General features: G+C 55.6%; 2 protein-coding genes across 2 annotated transcripts in view; one reads left to right on the forward strand and one right to left on the reverse strand.

The window, feature by feature from the left end:
- Positions 1 to 532: 532 nt before the first annotated feature.
- CIMAP1C (ciliary microtubule associated protein 1C) lies at positions 533 to 3,679 on the reverse strand. Its single transcript, XM_060003671.1, has 4 exons — positions 3,559 to 3,679; positions 2,629 to 2,739; positions 1,621 to 1,734; positions 533 to 1,014 (listed from the first exon to the last, which is right to left on the reverse strand). The coding sequence occupies exons 1-4, from the start codon at positions 3,677 to 3,679 to the stop codon at positions 533 to 535; spliced, it is 828 nt and encodes a 275-aa protein (XP_059859654.1).
- A 10,841-nt stretch (positions 3,680 to 14,520) lies between these two features.
- The window catches only part of CSPG4 (chondroitin sulfate proteoglycan 4), a 35,411-nt gene continuing 25,396 nt past the window's right edge, over positions 14,521 to 24,535 (forward strand). The window contains exon 1 of the mRNA XM_060005569.1: positions 14,521 to 14,608. Within this exon, the coding sequence (XP_059861552.1) occupies positions 14,521 to 14,608 (88 nt within the window). The remainder of the gene's footprint in view (positions 14,609 to 24,535) is intronic.

Genomic DNA, 24,535 nt, shown 5'->3' on the forward strand with positions numbered 1-24,535 from the left:
CTCCCGCAGGAAAACTGCCCTGTCCCCCCAGCCCAGCCAGAATGGCTCCTCCCTCCTGCTCCTCTCTTGGGGGCTGACCACCGTCAGGGATCAGAATCAAACAGTTCGGAAGCTGGAGGGAACTTGGACATCCTCCAGGTCCACCGTCCCCCCTCACAGAGGCCCAGAGAGGTGAGGGAGCTGCACAAGTCCACACAGCACATTAGTGGCAGAGGTAGGCCTAGAACTCAGCTCCCCGGCGCCTCTGCCCAGGGCTCCTTGGAGGACACCTGGTGAGCCACAGCAGAACATCCCCCAGACAGGGACTCCTACTACACTGCCAGTATCCCCAGCCCCTCATCAGGGCCCAAAGAAAGCCAGTGTGAGTGTTTGCAAAACGAAGGACTAAATGAAAATATTTATCTAATGCCTTCTATGTGCTGGACACAGCAGACATCATCTCTGCTACATAAAACCTTGCTAAGTTGCTCGATTTGGTATAGAAACATAACTTCTGGGGACGGGGGGTGGGGTGAGTGCACCAGGAGAGGCCTCAGTCATGAATGTCAACAACCAGTGGGCACAGGTGGGGCGAGTGCTTGATGCCCATGGTGAAAGCAGGCGTGCGGGACTTGTGCACCGTGACCTGCTGGACGTCATGGGAGCCGGGGCCGGGCCGAGGTGTGTGGTCCAGCGGGTAGGCAAAGCGCCTGGCCATGCTGTACATGGGGCTGCGGTTCTGGTAGACAGATGGCTCAGGCCGGGCGTGCACGGCAGGTCCAGGGCCTCCTGCCACATCCTCCTTGTAGAACCAGTTCTTGTGCAAGGGGCTCAGGCTGTAGCAAGGAGCAGCTCTGTTGGCGGGCAGGTTGGGCCCCAGCAGGAGTGGCAGCTGGTAGTGGTTGGGGCCCGGGTTGGGGTCCATCACTCTGTATGGGCACCGGTAGCCAAAGGTGTACTTGGGAGCCCTGCGCTCCCCAGGCGGGTGGGTCTTCTCCAGGTGGTAATGGCAGGAGGCCAGGGTGGGGCTCAGGCCTGAAAGTGGATGAATGAAGGGGAGGGGTCTCAGGGCAGGAGCCAGGCCACATCTCCTGGTGTCCAACTAACGGGTCTAGGGAAGGAGCTGAGGTCTTGGTTAGCCTGGTATGACTTCTCTATAACCACCTTAGCATAGGGCAGGAATATCACCGCCCCTGTGTGGGACTAAGGGATGGAGGGACTTCGGCCATCCTGATATCAGGATTGTGACACTGTTTTCATAATATAAAAACCCCAGGTATCATAAGAACATCACCCTTGGGCTGTCATTGTCCCTGTGACAGCACCAAGAAAACATCCTGAAATCACTACAGTCCGTGAACTCATTAGCATGACAATATTGCTACCGAGACATGAGCCCTTTGATATTTTTATCATAACATCACCCTGCAACATACATGCATAACGTTGGCCTCAAGACGTTAAGTACTGTGACACAGACACTGTGACATCAGTGTCTTGATATGACATTGCAGGAGGCCAAAATCCGCAGCCACACCTGGCGAAGGGAGTCATCACCCCTTTGCCCCTGCTCCTGTCCCAAGCATGGACCCCCATCCCCCAACCTCCCAAGCCCGACCTCCCTCTCCCAGCCCATCTTACGCAGGTTAGAGATGCGCTCCGCCATGGGAACCTGAGGGCAGCTGGACATTCCAAACCGAGTTATTTTAGGATCCAAGAAATAGCAAGGCCCAGGGTTGCATATGTCCATGATCCCTGCAAGGCAGCCAAGGAAAGGCCCAGTCAGCCCCAGAGGCCGCCCCAGGGTGAGTCTGTCCTGCCTCCAGGCAAGATCCCCCTCCCCCGAAAAAGATCGAAGGCTCCTTTCCAGTTCCTCGGGCTCTTGAGTGTTTCGGGAGCCTTGATTTCCTCATCCGTAAAATGGGGCTTTTAACACATGAACTTGTTCAGAGGAACAGATAAAATAACAGCTGCGCAGGAGTTTGGTCAGCCCCCACCCCGCCGGGGATTGGTGCCAAGGGGATAATAATAGGCATAGTGGCTACTGTTAGTATGAAGAAGGGACCCAGCCCTGGAAAGGGGGTTCCCCTGCTGAGGAGGGTGGGTCACCTCTGGGAGGGGCCGAGGTCTCAGACCCCCAGATACACGCCCCTGCCCACCTTCTCCTCTCACTGGCCTTGGCTGTCATCCCCAGCTCTTCGATGGCCCTCTGCTCCCCACCTTCCAGGGGTTTCTAAGCCACCTGGGAAGCTTTGAGGCCGCCCCCCACCACCACTTTCCCTCCACTCACCAGCTATTCCTGCCCAGCTGCTATGACAGTTGAACCCATGGCAGCCAGAGTGGAAGGGCCCCAGCCAGAGACCACACAGAAGGGAGACCCTTCCAGCTGGATGCAACAGGTCCCTTCGAAGCTCCCTCAGGAGGTCCAGTTGGGAAATGCCCGGAGTTGCCTTCAGAGGGATGGGTCACCTCGCACCCCTGCTGGCTTCCTTGTGGACCCAGCAGGCCACGTGGGTGTCCCACTCAGGACAGGCCTGGGTTCCCAGGCCTCCGGCTACAGATCATGACTCCTCACCTCTCAGCACAGCCCCAAACATCCAACAATAGTAATCCTACGCCCACGGGGATGATGGTGTGGTGGGCACTCACGCTTTTCCGAATGCAGGGTGTGCAGGGTGTAGGCTGGCTCCTGGAACATGGAGACGTCATGGTCTACGTAGCCCGTGCAGGATGGCCGGAGGTATTTAGCAGGCCCTGGACCTGTGAGCACCGACAGAGTGGCCCTCAGCCTGGGCCCGCCAGATCAGAGGCAGGGGAAGCCCCAGATACAGGGTGCCTTAAGAACTCTGGGGTCTTTGCTCTCACTGATGTCGCCCTGAGACAAAGACCACCATTGAGGTGCTTCCTTTGGGGAAAGTGTTCCCAGATAAAATGTGATTTCCCTTGGACAGGCAATGCATAATCAGAAAAGTAATAGTTACAAGTAACTGAGACCTTATTCTGTGCCGAGTACTATGCTAAGCATTTTCTGTGGGTTATTTCAGTTAAGCCTCTCGACAATTCTGTAAGACAGATACCCTTGTTTTTCCCATCTTATGGATGAGAAAATTGAGGCATAGAAATATCAATTTAGCCAAAGTCACACAAGCCATTATTGTGAAAATTCTGAGACACCAGCCAACAGAGTTTAAACGTTTAATCACATACTAAACCACCTCCCACATAGAGCAACCATCAGTCATTTACAATGTAGTAAGAATTAGTTTGTCTGCCTTCAGTTGAGAGTAAGATTCAAGGGAAGTGAGGAAAGCTAGAGCTGGGCTAAAGATGACACAGAATCCCTAGCCTTTTTCCAAAACTGGCCTCACTTCAAACCCCTTCCTCCCACCTCTCCTCCCCCCTCCCCCGCCCAAAAAATTTCCCAGCAGCTAATACCGCCTGCAAAGTTTAGCTTGGAAGTGCTGATCTTCTGTGGCTTTGAGGAGAGTCTGCAAGGGCTTTGCAGGAGGCAGGACTGGAAGGCTAGGACACCTTCAGCAGCTCTGCAGAGAGAGGAATGAGCCCAAGCCCAGGTCTCACCTTTAAGTGTTGCCAGGACAACAGGGGTCTGCTTTATCTCCTGCCCTGAGGGCACCTGCACCTTCTTCTCTGGCTGCTGCCCATAGAACACAGGGTTCCTGACCCCCTTGGGTAGTTTCATGTCTGGGGCCAAGCAGAGGGCAGTAGCAGCTGCTGAGAGACCCTAAGCAGCGGGCAAGGAGCTGGGCCTGGGTGGGGCCTGTTCCAGGGGCCCCTGCCCAAGCCCCTCTTTCCACTTTCTCTCCCTGAAGCCAGAGGCTGTGTGGAGGCTGGGAAGCAAGACCGTCCTCCTGCTTGTGCAGCTGAGGCCGTCTGGGGTACAGCCAGCTGCAGGGCTCGGCAGGCTGGAGCTGGGGATGACATCACTGCAGAACTTAGACTGTTTACTTCCTCCAGTTGCCGTGGCGCCTGAACTGTAGCATAGAAATTCTACGCTGGCAGCTCAGCTGTGGAACCCTGAGAACTCGGCCCCCCTGTCCCTGCTCCCAACCTGGCTAAGTAGCCTGAGGGTCCCCAGAACCTTGGGGCAGGAAAGAAAAATGGAGAAGTGGAGTGACAGATCCAGCTCTTCACTCCTGGTGGGTGCCCTGAGGTTTCTGAAAGAGCGGACGGGTCATGGGTGAAGGGTTCTTGCCACCTGCACAGCCCCCTGGGGTGGTCCTCTGTTCCCTGTCCCTCCCACCTATCTCCCAGGTTCTGGACACGCCCTCCCTTCTATCACAGTCTGTTTTTTCTTGGGAAAGTATCAAGCCAATTATTTCACACTAAGGTGTGACTGTCTGGTAGCTTCCCAGACTCCTATCCCACAGTGTCTTTAGGGATCCACGTCTAGCTCAAGGAATACCTGCCTGCTGCTGGCATTTCAGGCAGGCAATGGGGAGCAAATAAAGGAGGAGGGAGGGTGGTGCTGAGGCCTCAAGAAGCTACTTCCTGTGCCTGCGGTCAAGAGCACCCCCTGTGGGGGCGGAAGTGTGAGAGAAAACATTGAGGGATAGGGAATATACCCAGCTACCATGTGATTGATGGATAAGCCCCAGGGCTGAGGAAATGCTAAACACTCCTTCACCCCGAAGAACCCCAGAGGCTCAGGGGCCCTGGGGCCTGCTTGCACCTAGCGATTCATAGCTCAGACTAAGGGTTTGATCTAGAGGTGTTTCCATCTCGGGGAACAGATGACTGCTGGCGTTAGAGAGAGTGTCTGTCACAGCCCCGGTACACAGATAAGGAAACTGAAGACCAGAAAGGGGCAAAGACTTGCCCAAAGTTTCCCATTACATTAGTAGCAGAGACAGAACCAGAACACAAACCCCAGAGCTCTCTTTAGATCCTAGCCTCTGATCTAATGGAAACCAAACCATGCTCTGAACTCATTCCAACCAACAGGCGCAATGAGGACTCAGAGCAGACCAGCCAGGTGTGCTGGGTGCTCCAGAAACCCCTGGTGGGGCTGAAAGGCTTGGAACAGAAGGCAGGGCTCCCCCCTCCACCAGCGGCAGCAGATCTTTCCTGTGCCTCTCTCATAACCTGTGGGGCAGCCAAGCCTCTGATTTCTGGAGACGGAGGGCTGGGCAAGGCTGGGACTGGCCCAGCCTCAGCTGGCCTCGGGCCACAGGCAGTGCCTCTTCCTCACCTCCGTCACTGTCAGCTTTTCCTGGAGGAAGCTGCAGGCCTGCTGGGCCCAAGCCCTGACGGTCCCCTCTTGCTGATGGGGGCCAGATGTGGGGCTGGGCTCTTCACCTTCCTGGGCTGGGGGGAAGGTGGTGATCTACAAGTATTTCAGACCCAGGGAGCCTTCCTGACACCCACACAAACACTGTTGCTGTCTGCCATCCTTGTACCTGGCTCTCTTAGGGAAACCGAGCCACTCTACACCCCGGAATGTCACAAGCCACCCCACTTCTGCTCCAAAGGCTCCCTTCCTTCCAACTTTAACAGAGACTTAGCTCACCCCTGGAGACAGCCTTTGGCTAGCTTCAAAGCTGCTGCTCTGTCCCTCAGAGCCCAAGGTGGAGCAAGTCCCTGGTTTCCTTGGTATCCACCCAGGCAGTGTCCCCTCCCTGACAAGAGCACATCTCCCCAAGACTCCAGCCTCCAGGGTGCCCCGCCTCATCTCTCAGGGGCGCCATCTGTCTTGACGTGTTGACCTGGTGGCCCTGGCTCATGGTCTTCTTCCCCAGCCCCCAACTCCTGCTATTACCCCAGTGACTTAGGCCTCCCCAGGGACCACCCACCATCCCTTGGCCTCCCAGATCCCAGACCTCCTCATCTCCAAATGCCTCTGCTCCACTCCTTCTCAGCCACCCTCCCCAGCACATCCTGGGCTTCTCACCCTCCTCCCAGGAGCACCATTCCCTGTCCTTCCATTTCTCACCCTGTACAGATTGCCTGCTACCACTGAGGTCCCATCGGTGACCCTGCACCTCCTCCGCATCCTTCAGGTTGCTCTCCTTGTCCCACTTCTTTGCTGGTAAATCCCAGCCCTGAGTCACCGTGTCTGCCTTGCCCTCCTGTACCAGGCAGCTAAAAGCTGCTGGGGGTAGACTCATGACCCACAGACACTGGACTTTTGTCCATGCCGCCCAGTTGCCCATGTCCGCGCTGGTCAGCTTGCTCTCTCCCTCTCCCCAGAGATCATTCAGACATGGCTTATTCCCCTCTGTGTGCCCGGCCCTCCCTGCAGCCCCTGCTCTACCTCCTGCTCACAGAGAGAACAGAGGACATCAGACTGGCCTTGGACTCAAACCCTCCGTACTGCGCTGTCAGAACCAGCAGCTTCCATCTGCTGTCACCTGCTCCCACTTCCCTCCTGGGGCTTAGGAGGACCCACCAAGACCTCCTCCCATCTCCTCTGTGTCTCAAGAACATTTCACTGTTCATTGTCACCTTCTCCTTTCTTTAAAGGAGCCTCATCTGGCTCCTTGCTATCATGTTCTACATACTCTGCATCCCTTCCATCTATTACGAACCATCCAACACAGGAAACTATATTCAATATCCTGTGATAAATCATAGTGGAAAAGAATATTTAAAAAAGAATGTCTCTATATGTATAACTGAGTCACTTTGCTGTACAGCAGAGACTGGTACAACATTGTAAATCAACTATACATCAATTAAATTTTTTTTTAATTACTGCTATCAAAAAAAATAATTAAAATATTTTTTAAATTTAAAAAATAAAAACCATCTTCCTGGCCACGCACACCTCTCCCCAGTCCACAGACAAACTTCCCCAAAGAGGCATTTTTCCTACAGTCTCATTCTTACCTCCCTTTCACTTTCTGACTCCCTGCAGGCTGGCTTCAAGCCCATCGCTGCACCTAAACTGTGACCTGCATGTGGAAGCTGCTGCCAATAGCCACCTCTCACCCTCACTGGACCGGCCTCTCAGCAGCCCTGGGCCACAATGACCGGCCACTGCCTCCTTCTTGCAGGACCTCTTCCTGGTTCCAAGATGTTCTGGTCTTCCTCCCATGTTCCCATTGCCCCTTCCCAAGCTTTCTTCCTGGCTCTTCTTCCTCAGCCTGACCTTTCAGTGTTGGCATATGCTCATTAATTGCAAAGGGAAAAACAGTAACTTTACAGGGAGAATCTTGGCAGGCGCCACCCCAACCAAGGGATGTAAGTTAACATTATTGGGACTTCCCTGGTGGCACAGTGGTTAAGAATCCACCTGGCAATTCAGGGGACACGGGTTCAAGCCCCGGTCCACGAAGATCCCACATGCCGTGGAGCAACTAAGCCCGTGCGCCACAACTACTGAGCCTGCGCTCTAGAGCCCGCGAGCCACAACTACTGAGCCCACGTGCCACAACTACTGAAGCCTGCATGCCTAGAGCCCATGCTCCACAATAAGAGAAGCCACCACAATGGGAAGCCTGCGCACCACAATGAAGAGTAGCCTCCACTCGATGCAACTAGAAAAAGCCCGCACACAGCAACAAAGACCCAACGCAGCCAAAAATTAATTAATTAATTTTTAAAAAAGAGTTCTTTGTACGTTAAAAGAAGAGAGCCACACTGGTTTAAAATAAAGAGAGAATAAAAAGAAAAAAAAAATCATCAACAATGGGAGAGATAGATGCTGTGTACCTCCTGAGAGGATGCACTGAGAAGGACACAGGATCACTTCTGGGGTGTTCCCACCAAGGGTACATAACCTGAATCTAATTGCAAAGAAACCAGATAAACTCGAATCAAGATTCATGTTCCAAAATAAAATAGGTCTGTACTTGCCAAAAATGGCAATAGCGTGAAAGACAAAGAAACACTGAAGAGCTTTTCCAGGTTAATAGAAACTCAATGTCGTTTCTATTCAAATGCAATGTAGGAGCCAGGAGTTTCTTTTGCTGTCAAGGATATTCCTGGGGAAATTGGCAAAGCCAGAAAAAAACCTGTAGCTAGTTAAAAGTATTGTACCAATGTTAGTTTCCTGATCTGGGTTTTGAAAGAGAAGGTCCTTGTTCTCAGAAAATACATATTGAAGTATTTAAGGATAAAGGAGCATTATATCTGCAACTTACTCTCAAAAAATGCTTACAGGCAAAAAATATGTATATACGTAGAAAAGAATTTAAAGGTGATAAAACATTACCATTTGGGAAATCTAGGTGAAGAGTATGTGAAAAATATTTGTAATGGCCTTGCTACTTTCCTCTAAGTCTGAAACTATGTTAAAATAAAAATTTTTTAAGAAAAAAAATGTTGGTGTCTCAAAGTTCAGTCCTGCAGTCTTTTATTGATCACTCTCTCATATATCACAGCAACAAAACATGTATGCAAATTTGTTTAAAATTTGTTTCCTATAACCATAAATAGTAAATAATTATTAAATTAAAAAAAAAAAAGTTCAGTCCTGGGCCTTCCTCTCCCATTTCACCACCCTCCTCTCACTGGGAAGTATCCCCACTTGTTGCTTCAATCCCATTATCTGTACCCCAACAATTCCCGAATATATATGTCTCTGGCTCAGATCTTCTTAGGAGTTTAGACTCCCATATCTGACAGCCTGCACAGTGTCACTTGAGATTCTCACAAACATCTAAAAGTCAATAAGCCCAGAGCTTTTCTCATGAGATGCTCCCTGTCCCCCATTTATCTCAATGAATGATGTTACCACCTATCCAAGCCAGAAATCTGGGCTTGTCCTGGACACCTCCCTTGTCCTTACTCCCCACATCCAACAATCACCAAGTCATTTGGGGAGCCTGTGAACTCCCAAAGGCAGGGCTCTGTCACTTACCCTTGTGTCTCCAGCCCCCAGCATAGTGCCTTGACATATGGTAAGTGCTTAAGAAAGGTTTGTGGAATGAATAAATGAGTTGATCCATTGATTGATCAAGGAAACATCATTCCTCCTCATGGGAACAGAGTCTTACTTTCTGAACCCAGACACAGACCCAGACTGGCTGACTGGACTGCAATTTACATGCGTGGAGGTCTGTGTCAGTTATCTCTTGCTGTGTAACAAATCCTCCTCAAAGCCTGAGAGCTTAAAATAGCAACACACATTATCACACACAGCTTCAAGAGTTTAGGGGCCAGGAGTTTAGAAGCGGCTTAGTTGGATGGATCTGGCTCCAGGTCTCTCCAGAAGTAGCAGTCAAGATGTCAGTAGGAGCTGCAGTCATCTGAAAGTGTGACTGGGACCGGCACATCCACTTCCTAGACGGCTCGCTCATGTGAATGGTGGGCTGGTGCTGACCATTGACAAAAGGTCTCGGTTCCTCTCCACAGGGGCCTTCCGCAGGCTGCTTAACTGTCCTCAGGCCATGGTGGCTGGCTTCCCCCAGAGCAAGGCAGAGGCCGCCATGTCTCTTGTGACCTGACCTTGGAAATCATACTCCTTCATTTCTGCAATGCCCTATTGGCCATTTGGGTCAGCCTTATTCCATGTGTGGGCAGTGACTCCGCAAGGTTGTGAATGCCCAAAGGTGAGGACCATTGAGGGCCGCATCTTGGAGGCTGGCTACCACAGGTTTGTCACTATACAAGGACACCTAGCCAATGGGGCCAATAGGAGCTGAAATTCAAGCTGTATGTTCTTGGGTGAAGTGGCTGAAGACAGCCCTGCCAGCTTGCTCCAGCTGCCTCTTGGTCGTCAATCTTGCCTCCCCTTCAAAGGATTCCTGGAAGACGTGCAGAGAACACAACCCTGGCCTCATCATAACCACCAGGCACTGCCCTTCATAGTTTATAAAGCCCCAGCACCTCTGTTGGAAGGCATCACCCAAGCATCATGGCGGTTCTACTGTTTACAAATGAGGGAAAAGGTGCCTAGAAGTGAAGAGACTTGCCTGAGGCCACACAGAAAAGGCTTGGCAGAACCAGGCTTCTGGCTCCTAACCCCACATTCTTTTCACTGCCCTGCCCAGTCGCCAGCTCAGACCCATGTCTCCTAAAGCCCACTGAAGCCTCATTCCCAGTTCTGAGCAGGTATTTCTAACCCTCCTTTTGGAAGCCCCACCCCAGCCCCCAAAGTACCTGTCCCACGCTAGACCCTGAGCAAGTATGTTCACAAATATTCCCTCCAAACGAGGACTATTCATTCCCCCTCCCAGAGGCTCTCTCTGCAGCCAGCTGAATGTCCATTGGTGGAGCAGAGCAGAGGGTAAGAGCATGAACCAATATTTAGAAATAGCACAACCCCAGGAGGAATCAGCTGCGGCCAGCTTGTCATAGCCACTGAAGCCACAGCCTTTGTGGATGTGGTGTGCAAGACGACTTCCTGCTCCCGGGAACAGAGGCTCTGAGAGGGTCCTCTACCACCCCCAGCCCCTGTCTCCCCAAGACAGCTTTCCCCTGGCCAGGGAAAGCCCTGCCACCGGCCACCCGACCACAGCCCACAGCCAGCTCCCGAGGGCAGCAAACATAACATTTCAGCTCCTGAATTGTGCAATGTTGGGAAGAGCTGCCCCCATCCCTCCTGATCCTGGCAAACTGCACTTGGAGGAGCCCCACGGATGCCGCCAGCCACGAGTGGGAGCAAGACCACGCCTAGCATAGGCCCTGGCCTGGGGCCCACCACCGTGGAGCTCCTGGCCATGTGACTACAGGGCCACAGAATCGGGGCCAAAAAGCCCATGTCCCCTTGCACAGTAGTGGCCTGAGTGCTATATGCTTCATGGCAGAGGTCACTTCCCTGAGGTTAGGACACAGCGTGAGCTGAGGCACTGTCCCATCTAGGACACAAGCACCGGCCATTCACCAGCAAGCTGGCTTTGGCCACAAGCTCCCTGGGTGGGGCCCAGGCGGTCAGGGTGCAAAACACAGAGGCATTCAGATGCCAGGCCCTGGCCAAGGGCAGGACTGAGCCACGGCCGCTGCCAGAGCAGGCGCTCTTCGTCCAAGAGGCATGAGGATAAGAATGACCAGGAGGGCCTGGCCGGCACGCCTGGCTGAACTCTGCCAGCAGAGAAGCGGCAGAGTTGTCTGTTCTCCCAGAGGCCGATCACTTGGGGAAACTGAGGCAGCACAAACCACAGGTCACTGTAGCTTCAGAAAAATTTGAATCCTCCTTCATCCCTGGGGCGTGGGCATCCTTCTTCAAGTGTGTTCTGAGTCTTCCTCTCCCCTATCCCAGGTACCCTTGTCCGGTGATTTGCTGGGAAGAAATCTGTCCAGGGGGCCAGGAGGTATTGACTCAACTATGTGTGCCCTGGGGGGCACTGGGAGAATACAGAGATCAGTACTCGAGGGAGTCTATGGAAAGGGAGGTCAGTGGTGAGAAGGAAGGCTGCGAGGGCTTCCTGGAGGAAGGTGAGATATGGCCACAGAGGCAAGGGCAGTCGGGGATGGTCACCAGGGACACCCGGCCAACCCAAGCCAGAGAAAGTCAGGGCAAAAGTCAGAAGGCAGAGGAAGAAGGCCTGAGGATGCTAGGGAGGCCCTGGTGGGCTCTACTCAGGATGGGGGTGTGGTGGGGGCTCCGGCGGGGGCACCGCGGAGGCTGGCGAGAGGGCAGTTGGGGGGCAGGCACTGCCTGGTCTAACAGCCTTTGCTCTGAGACAGTAAGAGGAAGGCAGGGATCAGTTCCCAGGCAACAGGAGGCCTCAACTTTCTGCCGGTTTTCCTGGCATGAGGCTGCTCAGCACAAGGCGGGGGGTCAAGTTCTAGGCTATAGGCTGAACAAAGGCCAGGCCTATGTGCGCCGGTGCCCCAGCATCCCTTCTCCACTAGAGCCTCAGTCTTCTCATCAGTGAAAAGGGAACACTGTCCCCCAACACACACACTCCCCAGGGTTGCCAAAAAACCAGGTCAATGTTTTGTAAACTGAGAAGTCCCAGCAGAGAAGCCAGTGTGGGCTCTTACTGCCGTGCTTGTTGCCATTATTTTTCCAGGCCTGTGTTTCTCTCCCCGGTTAGCAACCAGGCAGGGGGAGGCTGCAAGCTAATCCTGACCTGAATCTCAGCTGTGGGCGGGAATTCCGTTTGGAGGCTCCACAGACAGACCAATGACTCCTGGTAGCGGTGGGTAAATCTGTGTGGGTGGGGATCAGGGGAGGACATGGGAGAAGATGGGGAGGGGGAAGGATGGGCAGATGGGGTGGGTAGAAAGCGCCACCCACATTTTCGATTCATAAGCAAAAGTCTTCTCCTCCTTTCTTTTTTCATTTCTAAAAAGAAATCTCTTTTCCTCCAAATGTTGTCTTCTCAGCAGCCTCCGCAACTCTGGGCCCACACTTTGCCAGTAATTAGCCCTTAACAAGGACCAGGTGCCTTGCTGACCTGGGGAGAAGGAAAAACAAGGGACAAGTGCAGAATCAATGGCTTTATTGCCACCGAGGCCAGCTGAGCATAGCCCCGACCCAGGCTTCCTAGGGTGAACTGGATGGGAGTTGTTGCGTTTGCCAAAATCCCCACAGAACAGCAACAACTGGCTTCTAACTCAACCCCAGCATGCATTTATTGAGTATCTACTGTGTGCAGCCGCCTCTGGAAGCTAAATGCAAACTTTGAGACACATGGAGCAGGTATAGCAGGACTACAGGGCAAGGAGGAAAAAAGACAAGCATATGTTGAACACCTGCTGTATACCTCGGGCTGGGCACTTGAGGTACGTTAAAGGATTTAATTCTGGGACTTCCCTGGTGGAGCAGTGGTTAAGAATCCGCCTGTCAATGCAGGGGACACGGGTTCGAGCCCTGGTCCAGGAAGATCCCACATGCCGCGGAGCAACTAAGCCCGTGAGCCACAACTACTGAGCCTGTGCTCTAGAGCCTGCAAGCCACAACTACTGAGCCCACGTGCCACAACTACCGAAGCCTGCATGCCTAGAGCCCGTGCTCCGCAACAAAGAAAAGCCACCGCAGTGAGAAGCCAGCGCACCGCAACAAAAGAGTAGCCCCCGCTCGCCACAACTAGAGAAAGCGCACGCACAGCAACAAAGACCCAATGCGGCCAAAACTAAATAAATAAATTTATTTTTTTAAAACAGCATTTAATCCTCACAAAGCCAATTTTACAGATGAGGAAACTGAACTACAGAGAAGTGAAGTGACTTGCTCAAGGTTGGACAGCTAAGCAGGAGAGCTGGGATTTGAACCCAGAGCCCTGGTTACCACTGTGCTGTGGTGGTAAGAGCCCTGGGCTTGGGGTCAAAGACCCGGCTCCACCTCTTTGCAGCTGTGTAGACTTGCTCAAGTCCCTTAATCTTCCTCAGTTTCAGTTTCTTCTATTGCAAAACGGGGCAAAATTTTGTTGCAAACTCGAAGGGCTGTACCCATGATAGGACTGTCATCAGGCAAGGGGAGGGGCTGGGGAGACAGCAAGTGGTGGGATGGGGTTGGGGGGTGGGCTGAAGCAGGCAGGTGTGACAGAGAGATTCTGATGGAGGAAAGGAGGGGGAAACACTCCAGGGGTACTCTTCCACCCATTCACTGGACAGAGAAACCGAAGCCAGGCACCGCTGATGCTGGGGCTAGGCAGAGCGCAGGCAGAGCCTCTAGGTGCTGGACGCTCTGCGATAATATTGCCCTTTCTCCTGCTTGGGACAAGGCTGATATTGTTGCCTGGGAGGGAACCAAGAGGAGCAGGACCCCAGCCTGAAGCTGTTAGGTAGGTGCTAAATCCAGGGTCAGATTTCCAGGAGGCAGCCCAGGAAGTTGAAACAGCCAGATTCAGGAGTCAGGCGGCCTGGGGTTCTGGTCCCATGTGGCCAGGGACCTACTCTCCATCTGGCGGCCTTGCAAGAACCACTTCCAGCTCTGAGCCAGCTTCCTCCTCCATAAAGTGTGGGCAGGAGTGTTGTCACCCACCTTGCAGGATTAGTTAGAGCCAACTAAATGATACCAGGGAGTTGAGAATCCCTCCTGCCTTGTGGAAGACTCTAGAACATCTCTCCTTTAGAGACTGGGAAACTGAGGCCCTGTCAGGGTTGCAATGCCAGTGGGCACAGAGCGGGGTAGAACCTCAGGCTGGGGCTTCTCTGTCCAAATGGCGTCCTGAAGAGACTTCAGAGGCAAAGCAGCCCAAAAGCTGTCTGTGGGGTGGAGGGCATCTGTCCTTCCTCCTAGGCCTGGCGTGAGGACGCCCCTGCCACAACCCAGGCGAGAGCAGAGGGCAGAGAAGTGACGGGACTAGCTCAGCTCACATCTCCCGGCGGAGCTCTCCGGGAGCCCTTGCGCCAGAGCCCAGGAGGTCTGGGCTCCTCTGGGATTTTGTCCCAAATCTCTAACGTGGAGCCTGGGGCTGATCGAGCTATAAGGGTCCCCTGACCCCTGGCGGGGAGGAGCAGTCCAGCACGGGCCCTTTAAGAAGACTAGGGGTGGGGGGCAGACAGGACTGCCCCGGCCTGAAACCGGAGCGCGCGCGCCGGTCGGCGCCTGCCCCGCCCCCGTGTTAAGTAGGCGGCGGGACGCCCGGAGCCCCAGCCCGCGCCAGTTCTCTCGACTCGAGACTCTGGCGTCCAAGCTCCGGGCTCCGAACTCCGCTCCTCGCCAGTCCCGCTGCCCAGCCCGCCGCGATGCGCTCCGGCCCGCGGCTCCTGCTCTCAGCCCCCGCCCTGACCCTGGCTCTGACCTTCGCTACGTTGGTGGGACCAGCATCCACAGGTGAGTGAGGGGCCTGAGACGCCGACCTAGACTGGCAAGAGCTGTGGAGGGTTTCTTAGGTAGAGGAAAGGGACAGGAGGACCCAGAGGGGGCCCCCAGACTGGGAAACGAGGGGACTGCACTTCTGCCACCCCAGGTTGGGGTCTCTGGCAGTACCACCCCACCCCCAGGGGATGCAGGACCCCCAGCCGTGGCTCTCGATCTAGGGGGTCATGTGAGCTCTGGTTATCTGAGGTTGGCCCCAGGGTCACTTCCCTAGGGTGTGGCTCTGTGCAGGATTGTTCTCTAGACCCAGTGGAGACACCCCAGTGCCGCCTGGGCTCCCTGTGCCCAGCAGGCTTTCTATGACTGAGTTGGTGCCCAAAGGACACGTAGTGACAGTGAGAAGCGAGTCCCCCACCTCAGACACCCAGGCAAGGAAGGGGGAGTGCTGCAAGGCGTGAAATGGGGAGGAAGCCACCCTGCCCCACCCTGTGTGGGGCCCCACAAGCACCCCAGCCTCCTGGGGCCTCCTCCAGCTGCGCCCCAGCTCTGCTCCTGTTCCCCTTGTTCCTGGGTGCATTTTCTGTCTGGCCTCTTCACCACCACCTTCCTCCTGGCCTCCTCCTCCTCCTCCTGTCTTCTCTCTCCTCTCTCCTCACTGAGAAGGCCTAGTTAGTGACAGACAGGACCACCCACTCTTCAGCCTCCTAGAGGCAGGGCTGGTGCCCCTCAGATATCCTGTGCCCCTCAGACAGCTCTGGGCACCCCCCTGCCACACCTCCCTGTCCCAGGCATTGGTGCTTGCTTCCAGCAGAGACTGCCGTCTGAGAGGTGCTAGGATGTAACCGTCTCTATTGCAATGCCAGAAGTCCCACCATTATGGCATTCTTCCCTTAGTTAAGGCATGGTCTAGTTATGCCGTAGAACTGTGGCCTCAGGACCCATCAGTCATTACTACCCATGTATGTATGAATCAGTGCTTCAGCCTACATCTTTTGGGACCATTCCCAAGAACAACTTTGAGCAGAAGAAGAGCCTGAGTCTCCCTTCCAGGGACCTAGGCCACACCCCTGTCCCCATTAGATGGCGAAGCCAGTTAGAATGGACAGTAATCACGAGGCACCCAAAAGGGAAATGAGTCAGGAGAGGACCCCCCAGTGGGGTGAGTCAGAGCTGGATCCCCAGGCTCCCTGTTCCTGTCCCCAGGGACCCCATCTTTCAAGGTCTCAGGGCCTGGGTTGTGGGCTGGGCCTCTAGAGGGATAGGAAGGGGGCATCTGAGCTGACTAGAGAGGTCTGCTTGCCCAGCCTCCAGCCAAGGGAGGGACTCCGGTACCCACCTCCTTGGGCTTCAACTGAGAGCCACTCTCAAATACCTTCTCGGCATCAACAGTGTGCAGACATTGTGCTGGGCAGTCAGGAGTGCACAGAAATGCATAGGCTGGACTTGGACTCATTCAGGAGGCAGAAAAGCAAATTAAAACTCAAACAGCAATTCCGATCGTGTCTGCAAAGATCCAGATGAGGAGAATGGTGAAGAGAAATTCAGAGGCAAGCTGGGGCGGGGCAGAGGGTGATCCTTGAGCCAAGCCTTGGAGGATGGGAAGGGGATCTGAACTCCAGGCGAGGGCTCGACGAGCAAAGGCTCTGAGGGCGGATGAGCAGAGGGAGGTTGAGATACGGAGTTCCAGCAGCCTGGCTGGAAGGTATATATATTTTGAGCACAAGCCAGGAAGAGCCATTGGGCTGGGGCACAGAAACCTGAGATGGCTGTACCCTATTGGCAGTGGGGAGCCGGCGAAGCTTCTAGAGAGGAGAGCAACATGGTGCCAGTGGGGTTTTATAACATCAAGCTGACCCCGGCCCTTAGGAGGGATTTGGAAGTGGTGAGGGGGTGGGCGAGCTAGTATCCTGTCCCCCTCACAGGCAGAGCTCCCCTCCAAGAGCCCACCTCTGTTTCCATGCCATGTCCCCCTCTGTCCCCCATCCTGGTCTCTGCAATAGGGACAGCCCCTACCGAGGAAGGTATCACTCCCACCCCTCCTGGACACCCATAGCCCCAAAGGCCCCCAAGTCTCAGGTACCAGAGTGAGGCACACTGGGATGCTTTCCCTGCACTCATCAACATTCCAGGGCATCCAGGTCATGGGACCTGAGAGTCAAGCACCTTTGGAGACCATCTGGGCCAACCTTCCAATTGTACAGACGAGGAAACTGAGGACCCAGGGAGGAAGCAAAGTGCTGTAACCCACAGAGAAGCCCAGCTGCCCAACAAGAGCCCCTAGGCGCACTTTGTGGGAGCTCCCCGCCTGCGTGGGCGGCTAGACTTGACCCCTGTGCCAGTGTGGATGCTAAGTGTGATGTCCAGCTGCTTCTAAGCCCTGTGGGAGGCCCAGCAGAGCCACAGGCATTGGGGAGATTGGGTTTGAGCCAAGACTGGGTTTGAGCGGATGTGCTTCCAGCCAGGGGGTACAGCACAAGCAAAACTGGGAGGCCAGAGTGAGCACAGAGCACGCAGTGCCGGTGGCTCCCGCACCTCCTGCCTGCCTGGCATAGCTGACTTTGAAAGGCAGAGGGTGAGGGGCTCACATGGGACTCAGGTGGGAGTAGCTGGCAGAGAGGGTTCCTGCGTAATCTGGGTGAGGGCTCTGAACTGATGGGGGTGTCTTATAGGGCAGGGCTGGGGTGGGGACGGGGGAGCCTCAGGTGCAAGGAATTGAACCAGGGTAGATTCTGTTGCCTCTAAGGATGGTCTGGGGGAACGGGTGGTGCTGGAGACAGCCTCTCAGCCTTGTGTGTGTCTGTGTGTACGTACACTGCCCCAGCCCTCTAGAGCAGGGCAGGGGCCAGGGCCCTAGGCCCAGCGCCACCCCCCGCCCCCCGGACTCTGAAAAAGCTGTTCTAGACCAAGTATAACTGAGCCCCGCTCCCAACATCCACCCGCCTGCCCAGCCAGGACAACAAGAGACTTTCAGTGCTGCCCGCCTGGGGGGCCCAAGGAGGGGGTTGCGCCAGGTGGGCCAGGCGGCTGATGAAGGGCCGGAGGGGAGTGGAGTGTGAGGAACTGGGCGTGCTGCCAAGGAGGGGGCGGGCAGGGGAGGGGGAGTTGGAAATAGCCCTGACTACACACTCGCTGGCGCACACACATGTGAGCCCGCGCAACCGTGCACACAACCAGCGGTGCTCGCAGACCTGGGCTGGGTGGGGCCTTCAGGGAAGGAGGTGAGGACAAGATGGGAGCAGGGGCTGCTGAGCTGCAGCTGGGGCTCCTATTCAGTGCCAAGAGCAAATAAACAAGGGGGCCTTTGGGTCTGGGACTTGAGCCTGTTCCCTTCCAGGTCCCTCCGCTCCTTTACCGCCTTGCCGCCGGCTCCTGGCCCCATCCAGCTCCCCTCTTGCCTCCAACATGCCCCTGACCCAGCATGGGTCCAGTTCTGTAGAGCCTTCCAGAGTTACGACTCGTCCTCCAGGTGCACGCGTAGGGTGTGTTTCCGAAGTATTGTATTACCATTATTACTGAGTGTGTATGAGTAATTTTTGAATGAACCGAATTTGTGTGAACAGTTTTGTACTTGGATTCTCCCTGGGGTAGGGGCTCCTGGCTCTCTGCTTCTCAGGAGGGCCCGTAACTCCAAACAGGGGAGAGGATGGAGCTGTCTTATAACAGAGCTCCTACCTCCCGAGACACCCCGTGGGGGGCACTAACCATGTTATCCTGCAGCTTCACAGCAGCCCTATAAGTCAAGAAACATTCCCCATTTTACAGATGAGGAAACTGAGGCTCTGAGAACGAGAAGGACTGGCCTCAGGTCCCTCTTGGGGTACACAGGCCATGGTGTTCTCACTCACCCCAACTACAGCCGCCTTTCCCAGATCAGGCCAGGTAGGCGGCCACCGACCAGTGGACTCAGGCCCCCCAGCAGAGGAGAGAGACAGGTCCTCAGGAGAGAGACAGGTCCCTGAGGACCCCAGATCTCTGTTCCCATCTCTGCAGACCCCTCCAGTAAGTGACCCCTACCTTTCCAAACCCTCCCCACTTCCTCACAGCATAAGCAGATCTTCTTCAAGGAAGCCCCCCACTCCTCCACCGACAGCTGGGGTGGCAAATGAAGCCCCATCTGTCTCAGATGTAGGGTGGTGGCTCTGGGGCTGCCGTCAAGGTGGCTTGGTGGCACGGCTCCCTCATCTTCTGGACAGTGCCTCTCCTGTTGACCATTCCTTCCTCCCCCCCAGCTCCTGCCCACGCCCGTGCCGCTCCCCGCCTGCAGAAGAGCCGGCCCCGCCAGCTCTGACGTGCATTAGCCAGGCCTCCCGCCACTGCTCATGCTAAACCGTTTCAATGTGTGTGTCTCTTGCGGTTTAAGTGTCATGGTGGGTCAGTAAGTCAGCCTCCCCTCCCGGACCTCACTGCAGAGACTCCCCAGCCCAGGCCAGCCCCCCATGGTTCATAGGGAAACCAGGGCCCAGAGAGGGACAGCTATTTTCTCAGAGTCACACAGCAGATCCTTAGCAGGGTAGGGGGTAGACCTCTCTGCTGTTTGTCCTTGTACCCTGGTTTGGGTGTGGCCTTCCCCACAGGACCAGCAGCTCCCCGAGGGCAGACCTCCCATCTACTTTTCTCTGAGGTCTCCACTATCTTGCTGCACCCAGGACTGGGCCCACAAGGGGCATAGAGATCACTGAGCCAACCAGGGGTTTTCAAACTGTGTCCACGGTGCTCCGGGGTTTTACATTCCCATATCTGGGAATACGGGACGCTTGCACCGCCCCGATCCATGCACAGCAGTCTCATGAACATGTGTTTACAGATCGGTGTTTGACGTAAGATACAGTTTTGATAAAGTGTTCTGTGGCTTAAAAGAAAGGCTTGAAAACCAATTAATTGCTTTGAGTTACGACATACTGAGAGCAGGGGAGAGTCAGGTCACATACAAGAAAGGACTTCCTGGCTTTCAAAGAATACGGATCAAGATTGATATCAACGGCCCCTGGAAGGTGTCCTTCCCCAGGTGGAGCAAAGTCTGGGGACTTGAAGGCAGGGAGCAGAATGTAGTCCCAGCTTCCTCCCAGCCAGCCCTGGGGACCTGGCCTCTCCTGCCCCAGCATCCCATTCCTGTCCCTCTCGGAACCAAATGGGACACTCCTGAGTATCCAGGTAGACAGCAGCCTCATGGTGCCACCTGCCTGCAGGCCCAGAGACACCATGGCTGTGGCTGGGCCCTCTCTCCCCCCAGGAGATCAGCCTCCACATTCAAGATGATGCTGTGTCCCACAGGCTGGCTGATGAACTAGACCATCAGATAATAGTCCACAACCCCTGGCACCCTTCCACCTTTGCCCAAGCTGTTCCTTGCAACGGCTCTTCTTTTCTTCTCTCCATCCTTCAAGGTCCAGCTCCAGCATCACCACCCCGGGAGGCTTTTCCAACCATTGATTATTCAGGCCTACAGCCTGGTCTGCCCCCCTTCTGGGGCCCTGCCCTCCATCTCTGTGAGATTACAGGCCTTTCTCCCCCTACCTTCATCTGGCCCCTGCCCCTGTTCTGTGACCTCCATCAGCGTGACACCCAGTAGGTTTACGTACATGGGTGTGCAGACACACACTTGCAAACACACACACACACGTAGTGTTCTCAGAAGCCTGGCTCAGGTCCTAGCAAAGAGAGTGTCCATCCCGGAGCCAGAAGCCTGGGGGAAGCCCCCAACTCAGGACACACAGCCCCCAGCTCCACCACCAGGCCGGGGCCTCTAGCCTGCGCCATCCTTCTCTCTGGGAAGATGGAGAGGGGGTGGAGGAAAGGAGACCAACTTCCGTTCCCACCTAAGAGCAGCCCCCACCCCCGCATTCAGCTATAAATATCAAAGGGCCCAGGATGCTGATTCCCACGACACCAGCCCTCCCTGCCCCTTCCCTTGTGTGCAGTGACTGGGGCAAGTCCAGCTCTCCTACAGCTGGAGGCCAGCCAGGCAGGCCTCCAGCCCAGACACACACACACACACACACACACACACACACTTCTCACCGTGGTGAGGGCAGGAACGAATCACCCTTTTTGGGCGTCTTGGAGCAGCTGAGAGTAAGCTTCCCTCCCGCCCCTGTCCTGACTCAGGCCCCACCTCTCCCTCCTCTGAGTCCTCAGCTCCTGGAACCTCTACAGGGCTGGGGGAGACCGGAGGCCAGGCTCATGGTGGTAAAGAACATGGTGTTAGAGAGCTTAGAATTTAATTCCAGCCTCGATACCGGTGACCTGGCCTTTCTGAGCCTCAGTTTTCTCCTCTCTGAAATGGGATAAATAATTCCTACCTCCTATGTGTGTTGGGGATTAAAGCCCTTTGCTTGGAGTAAATGCTCAGTAGATGCCTGGTCCTGAGGTTGCTGTTATCCTCTTATTCCCATCTTCTTCTGGAGCGGGGCAGGCCCAGCAATGGTGGCGGGGGACGGGTGGGGGGTGGTTCCTGCTTAGGAATCTTTGAGAAAGTTTCCAAAGCAGGGGATTGGAGAGGGTCTGTGTGGGATGAAGTGACACGGAAAGGGGGAGGCAGGCTCCCAGGGGACCTGTCAAGCCAGCCTCTGCCTGCCAGCCCAGGACCCTTCAGAAAGGGGGGTGGGGATGGGTCCTGCATCTGACTGACTCACTGGGCTGAGGTCCACACACCTCTCCTGTGTGAGGAGAAGCAGGACAGCCCCTTGCAGCCCCACCCCAAAGCCTAACGGTCCCTTGGATGGAGATGGTTGAGCCAGGACATAGCACAATCAATCTGTTGAACGAATGACCAAATGAAACTCAGACCCTGTCCCAAGAGCGGATGGGTGGGGACAGAGAGAAGGAGCAGGCCTCGGGACCTTTTATAGGATGGGGAGCCTAGAAGCCTGTCTTTTCCCTGCTCTCTGCCCACCCTTCAGGGGCCCCTCTGGAGGTAGGGGCTGGAGGCCAGGGCCCAGTGATGTGAGACGGCTCCCATGAAGCTCCCTGGGGCTATTACCACCACTCATTAAGCAGTAGTGGCTGCATCATGAGGAGCAGGATCCAGAATGAAGGACTGAGGGATTCTGTCTCTCCTGGGCTGCTTGGACCCATCAGGGGTATTGGTGACGCCTGAGTCCATGTATGCGTAAGATCAGAGTTGGTGGAGGAGAGGGGAAGTGAGTCTCGGGAAATGGCTACAGAGTGGGGTGAGCAGCCTTGGGGAGTGCCAACGGGAGGGACACTGGGTAAAAAGCCTGGGCCCCCAAGTCAAGATCCCAGTGTGGGGGCATCCTCGACTTTCACCCCCAGAGAGGTAACCTTCTGAACAGACTGTTGGGCAAAGACTGGTCAGCTCCCCAGATGTATGCCAATAGAATCCAGGCTCCTGCCCCCGGCTGAGGCTCTATCTCTGGACATCTGGTGCCCATGTGCTTCCAGACACTCATCTGGAGCCCAGCTGAGCCTCGCCAGGGGCAGGTACTCAAATGGGAGCCCATCCTTCCAACTGTTGACAGCCCCGGGATAGAAGAGATATTGTAGGGACATGAGCCAAATGTGTAATGGCAGCCCTTGGGATACCTGGCCCTGCTGTGTGGCCTTGAGCAGACCTCTGTCCGTCTCTGGGCCTCTGGGTAGGATCTTCATTCTCCAAGGTCAGCTCTAAAATGCTGAGCTCAAGCCTCTTGGGAAAAGGACAAAGATCTCTGCTTCTATCCAGAGAGAGCCGGCTGCGTATCTGGGTCCACACAGCAAGGCAGGCTAGGCTCAGAACAGGGCTGAGAGGCGTCCCAGCCTGCCAGAGCTCTCTGGCATCAAGAAACCGTTTTCCTAAGTTGGCACGGAGCCCTGGGGCTCTCCTGGGATGAGAGCAGCGGCTCCTCTCCACCCCCAGTTCCCCTCTTCCACCCCCACCCCCGGCCCCAGCCCCACCCTACCAAAAATAAACCCAGTCACCCCATCTTGTACCAGCCAGACCCACCCAGCCCCTCCAGAGCCAGTTGAGTCACTGCTCAAAGCTGCTCCTTTTTTTAACTGTCTGAGTCACCCGCTGTGGCTGTAGCTGCATGACACACGCCCCAGGCTGTAGCCATCCCACAGCCCCCAACGGCACAACCAAGGGAGGGGAGGGGTCTGAATAGAGGCTGGCAGCAGGTGTGAGCCCAGGCCATAGCCTCAGCCTGTAACTCCTCCAGGCCCGGGGAATTCATCTCCTAGCAAGTCAGAGCCCAGACCTGTCCCCAGCAGTCCTGGAACTGCCCTGCCCGCTCTGTCCAGGACAGTCCTTCCACGATCTTGGTGACAAAGCCCGTGTGCATCAGCTCTGCCCCCACAGCTTTGCTTTGCCTCGAAACGGACCTGGGCCTCCCAGCATTAGATTGCCGGGAACAGAGGGTCTCCAGGTCCTGGGGGTGGGAGGAGGATGCAAGGCCTGGCCTTCTTGGGTACAGGCCACAGCGATGCCTAATTCTTGCCCTTTCTCGCCTGGATCCAACTGACCAGTCTGCCCAGAGCACTGTGAAGACTTTCTGTGGGACGGAACCCCCCACTTCAGATCTCCCCTTGCTTCCTCTATCTCCCCCCTATTCAGGGCGTCCGCTGGGCTGCAGATCTCTCTCCCCGGACCCCTGCCTGTCTCTGTGTCCTCACCAAGGCTGTCTCTCCATCTCTCTCTCCCCATCCCTGCGTCTCTCTCTCTGGCTGCCCTGTTCTCTTTCCTTTACCCAGTGCGCTGGCAGGCGGCACCCGCACCCCCAGAGGTCCTTCTCTGCCTCCTGGGCCTTGCAGACATGTAACACACCCTCACCTCCACCCATTCCCACAAAGGACTCTGGGCCCCAGGGACCGATTCTGAGAGAAAATTTCCATCCTCCTCACCCAAGTCCCCTCCTTCCCCTGCCCCAAAGAGCAGGCTACATCCTGTCCCAGGGAATGTCAGGATCCCACAGGCACTGCCTTGGGGGCTGAGAAAGGGGGGCAGGGGGCCTGGGAACGGCTCCACCCCCAGCGCCTGCCTGAGCGGGAGCTGCGCAGCCTCAGACCCCATCCGTCTCCTGTCTGTGGCTGTGGCCTCCAGCTATAAATAGGTGTTCTGATTCTATTTTCTTTAAAAACAAGCACCAGACTGTCACCACAGGCCCAGAAAAGCTCTCCCTGGCTGGGGCAGTGCCCCACTCCGCCCCAGCCATTGTGTCCAGCCTCACCCCACCCCCGGCTGCAGGCACCGGGGCCCTGCAGGGCAGAGGAGGACTGAAAGAAGCTTGGAGGTAAGACAAGTGGGGGGCAGAGCTGGGGCAAGCTCCCAGGTGCAGCCCCTCGCTGCTGGGTCAGCCAGGGAATGTGGCACCCCTCCTGCCCCGTTGGGCCCCTCCCTCCTATCTTGCCATCTCCCGTCACCAGTCTTGTCCCTTTGAGGCTCACAGTGTTAACAGAGAGAGGTGACAGTCACACAACTCCCCAAGCCACGGTTGAGTCTCTTTGCACCCCAAATGCGGAGAAGGAGCTATGGGGAAGGGTGGGGGAGGACTTCTTCCCTGAAGGGGCATGAGGGCATTTCACAGGCAAAAAGGAAAGAAGAGCTTGCTGGGCAGAAGGCCCAGCCTGAGCAAAGGCCAGAATGGGGACCTGTTAGGTGCCCAGGGTCTGGTGAGGCTGGCACGTGGGGTGTTCAAAGGAGTGAACAGGAAAGCCTGGCGGGGCAGGGGCAAGGTCACCCAGCACCTTCAGTGCCACACCAGAGGGCAGGGGCTTGATGGTGGGGCACTGGGGAGCCATCGAAGGCATCCAGGCAAGGGAGGAGGATGGAGCACCTCAGTTTAGGTTAACTGTGACTGCACCTAGCAAAGGGAGGCAGCAAGGGATGGTGACCATGTGTCCTGTGGGATGGCACAGAGAAGCAAGAGGGGGAGACAGACTTGAAGGACAAGTAATGGAGCTGAATGGAGGGAACGTTCATTCATGGTCAGGAAGAGGGAGAGGGTC

Source organism: Delphinus delphis, chromosome 2 (genome assembly GCF_949987515.2).
Source record: "Delphinus delphis chromosome 2, mDelDel1.2, whole genome shotgun sequence".
NCBI classification, from domain to species: domain Eukaryota; kingdom Metazoa; phylum Chordata; class Mammalia; order Artiodactyla; family Delphinidae; genus Delphinus; species Delphinus delphis.

Bases quoted from the DNA above. Each gene is read 5' to 3' on its own strand.
- CIMAP1C (XM_060003671.1), bottom strand. From the start codon at position 3,679: ATGAAACTACCCAAGGGGGTCAGGAACCCTGTGTTCTATGGGCAGCAG. The intron at 2,740-3,558 runs GTGAGACCTGGG...CGGTGCTCACAG, and splicing joins TGTCCTGGCAACACTTAAAG to GTCCAGGGCCTGCTAAATAC. The intron at 1,735-2,628 runs GTGAGTGCCCAC...GCTGCCTTGCAG, and splicing joins CACCCTGCATTCGGAAAAGC to GGATCATGGACATATGCAAC.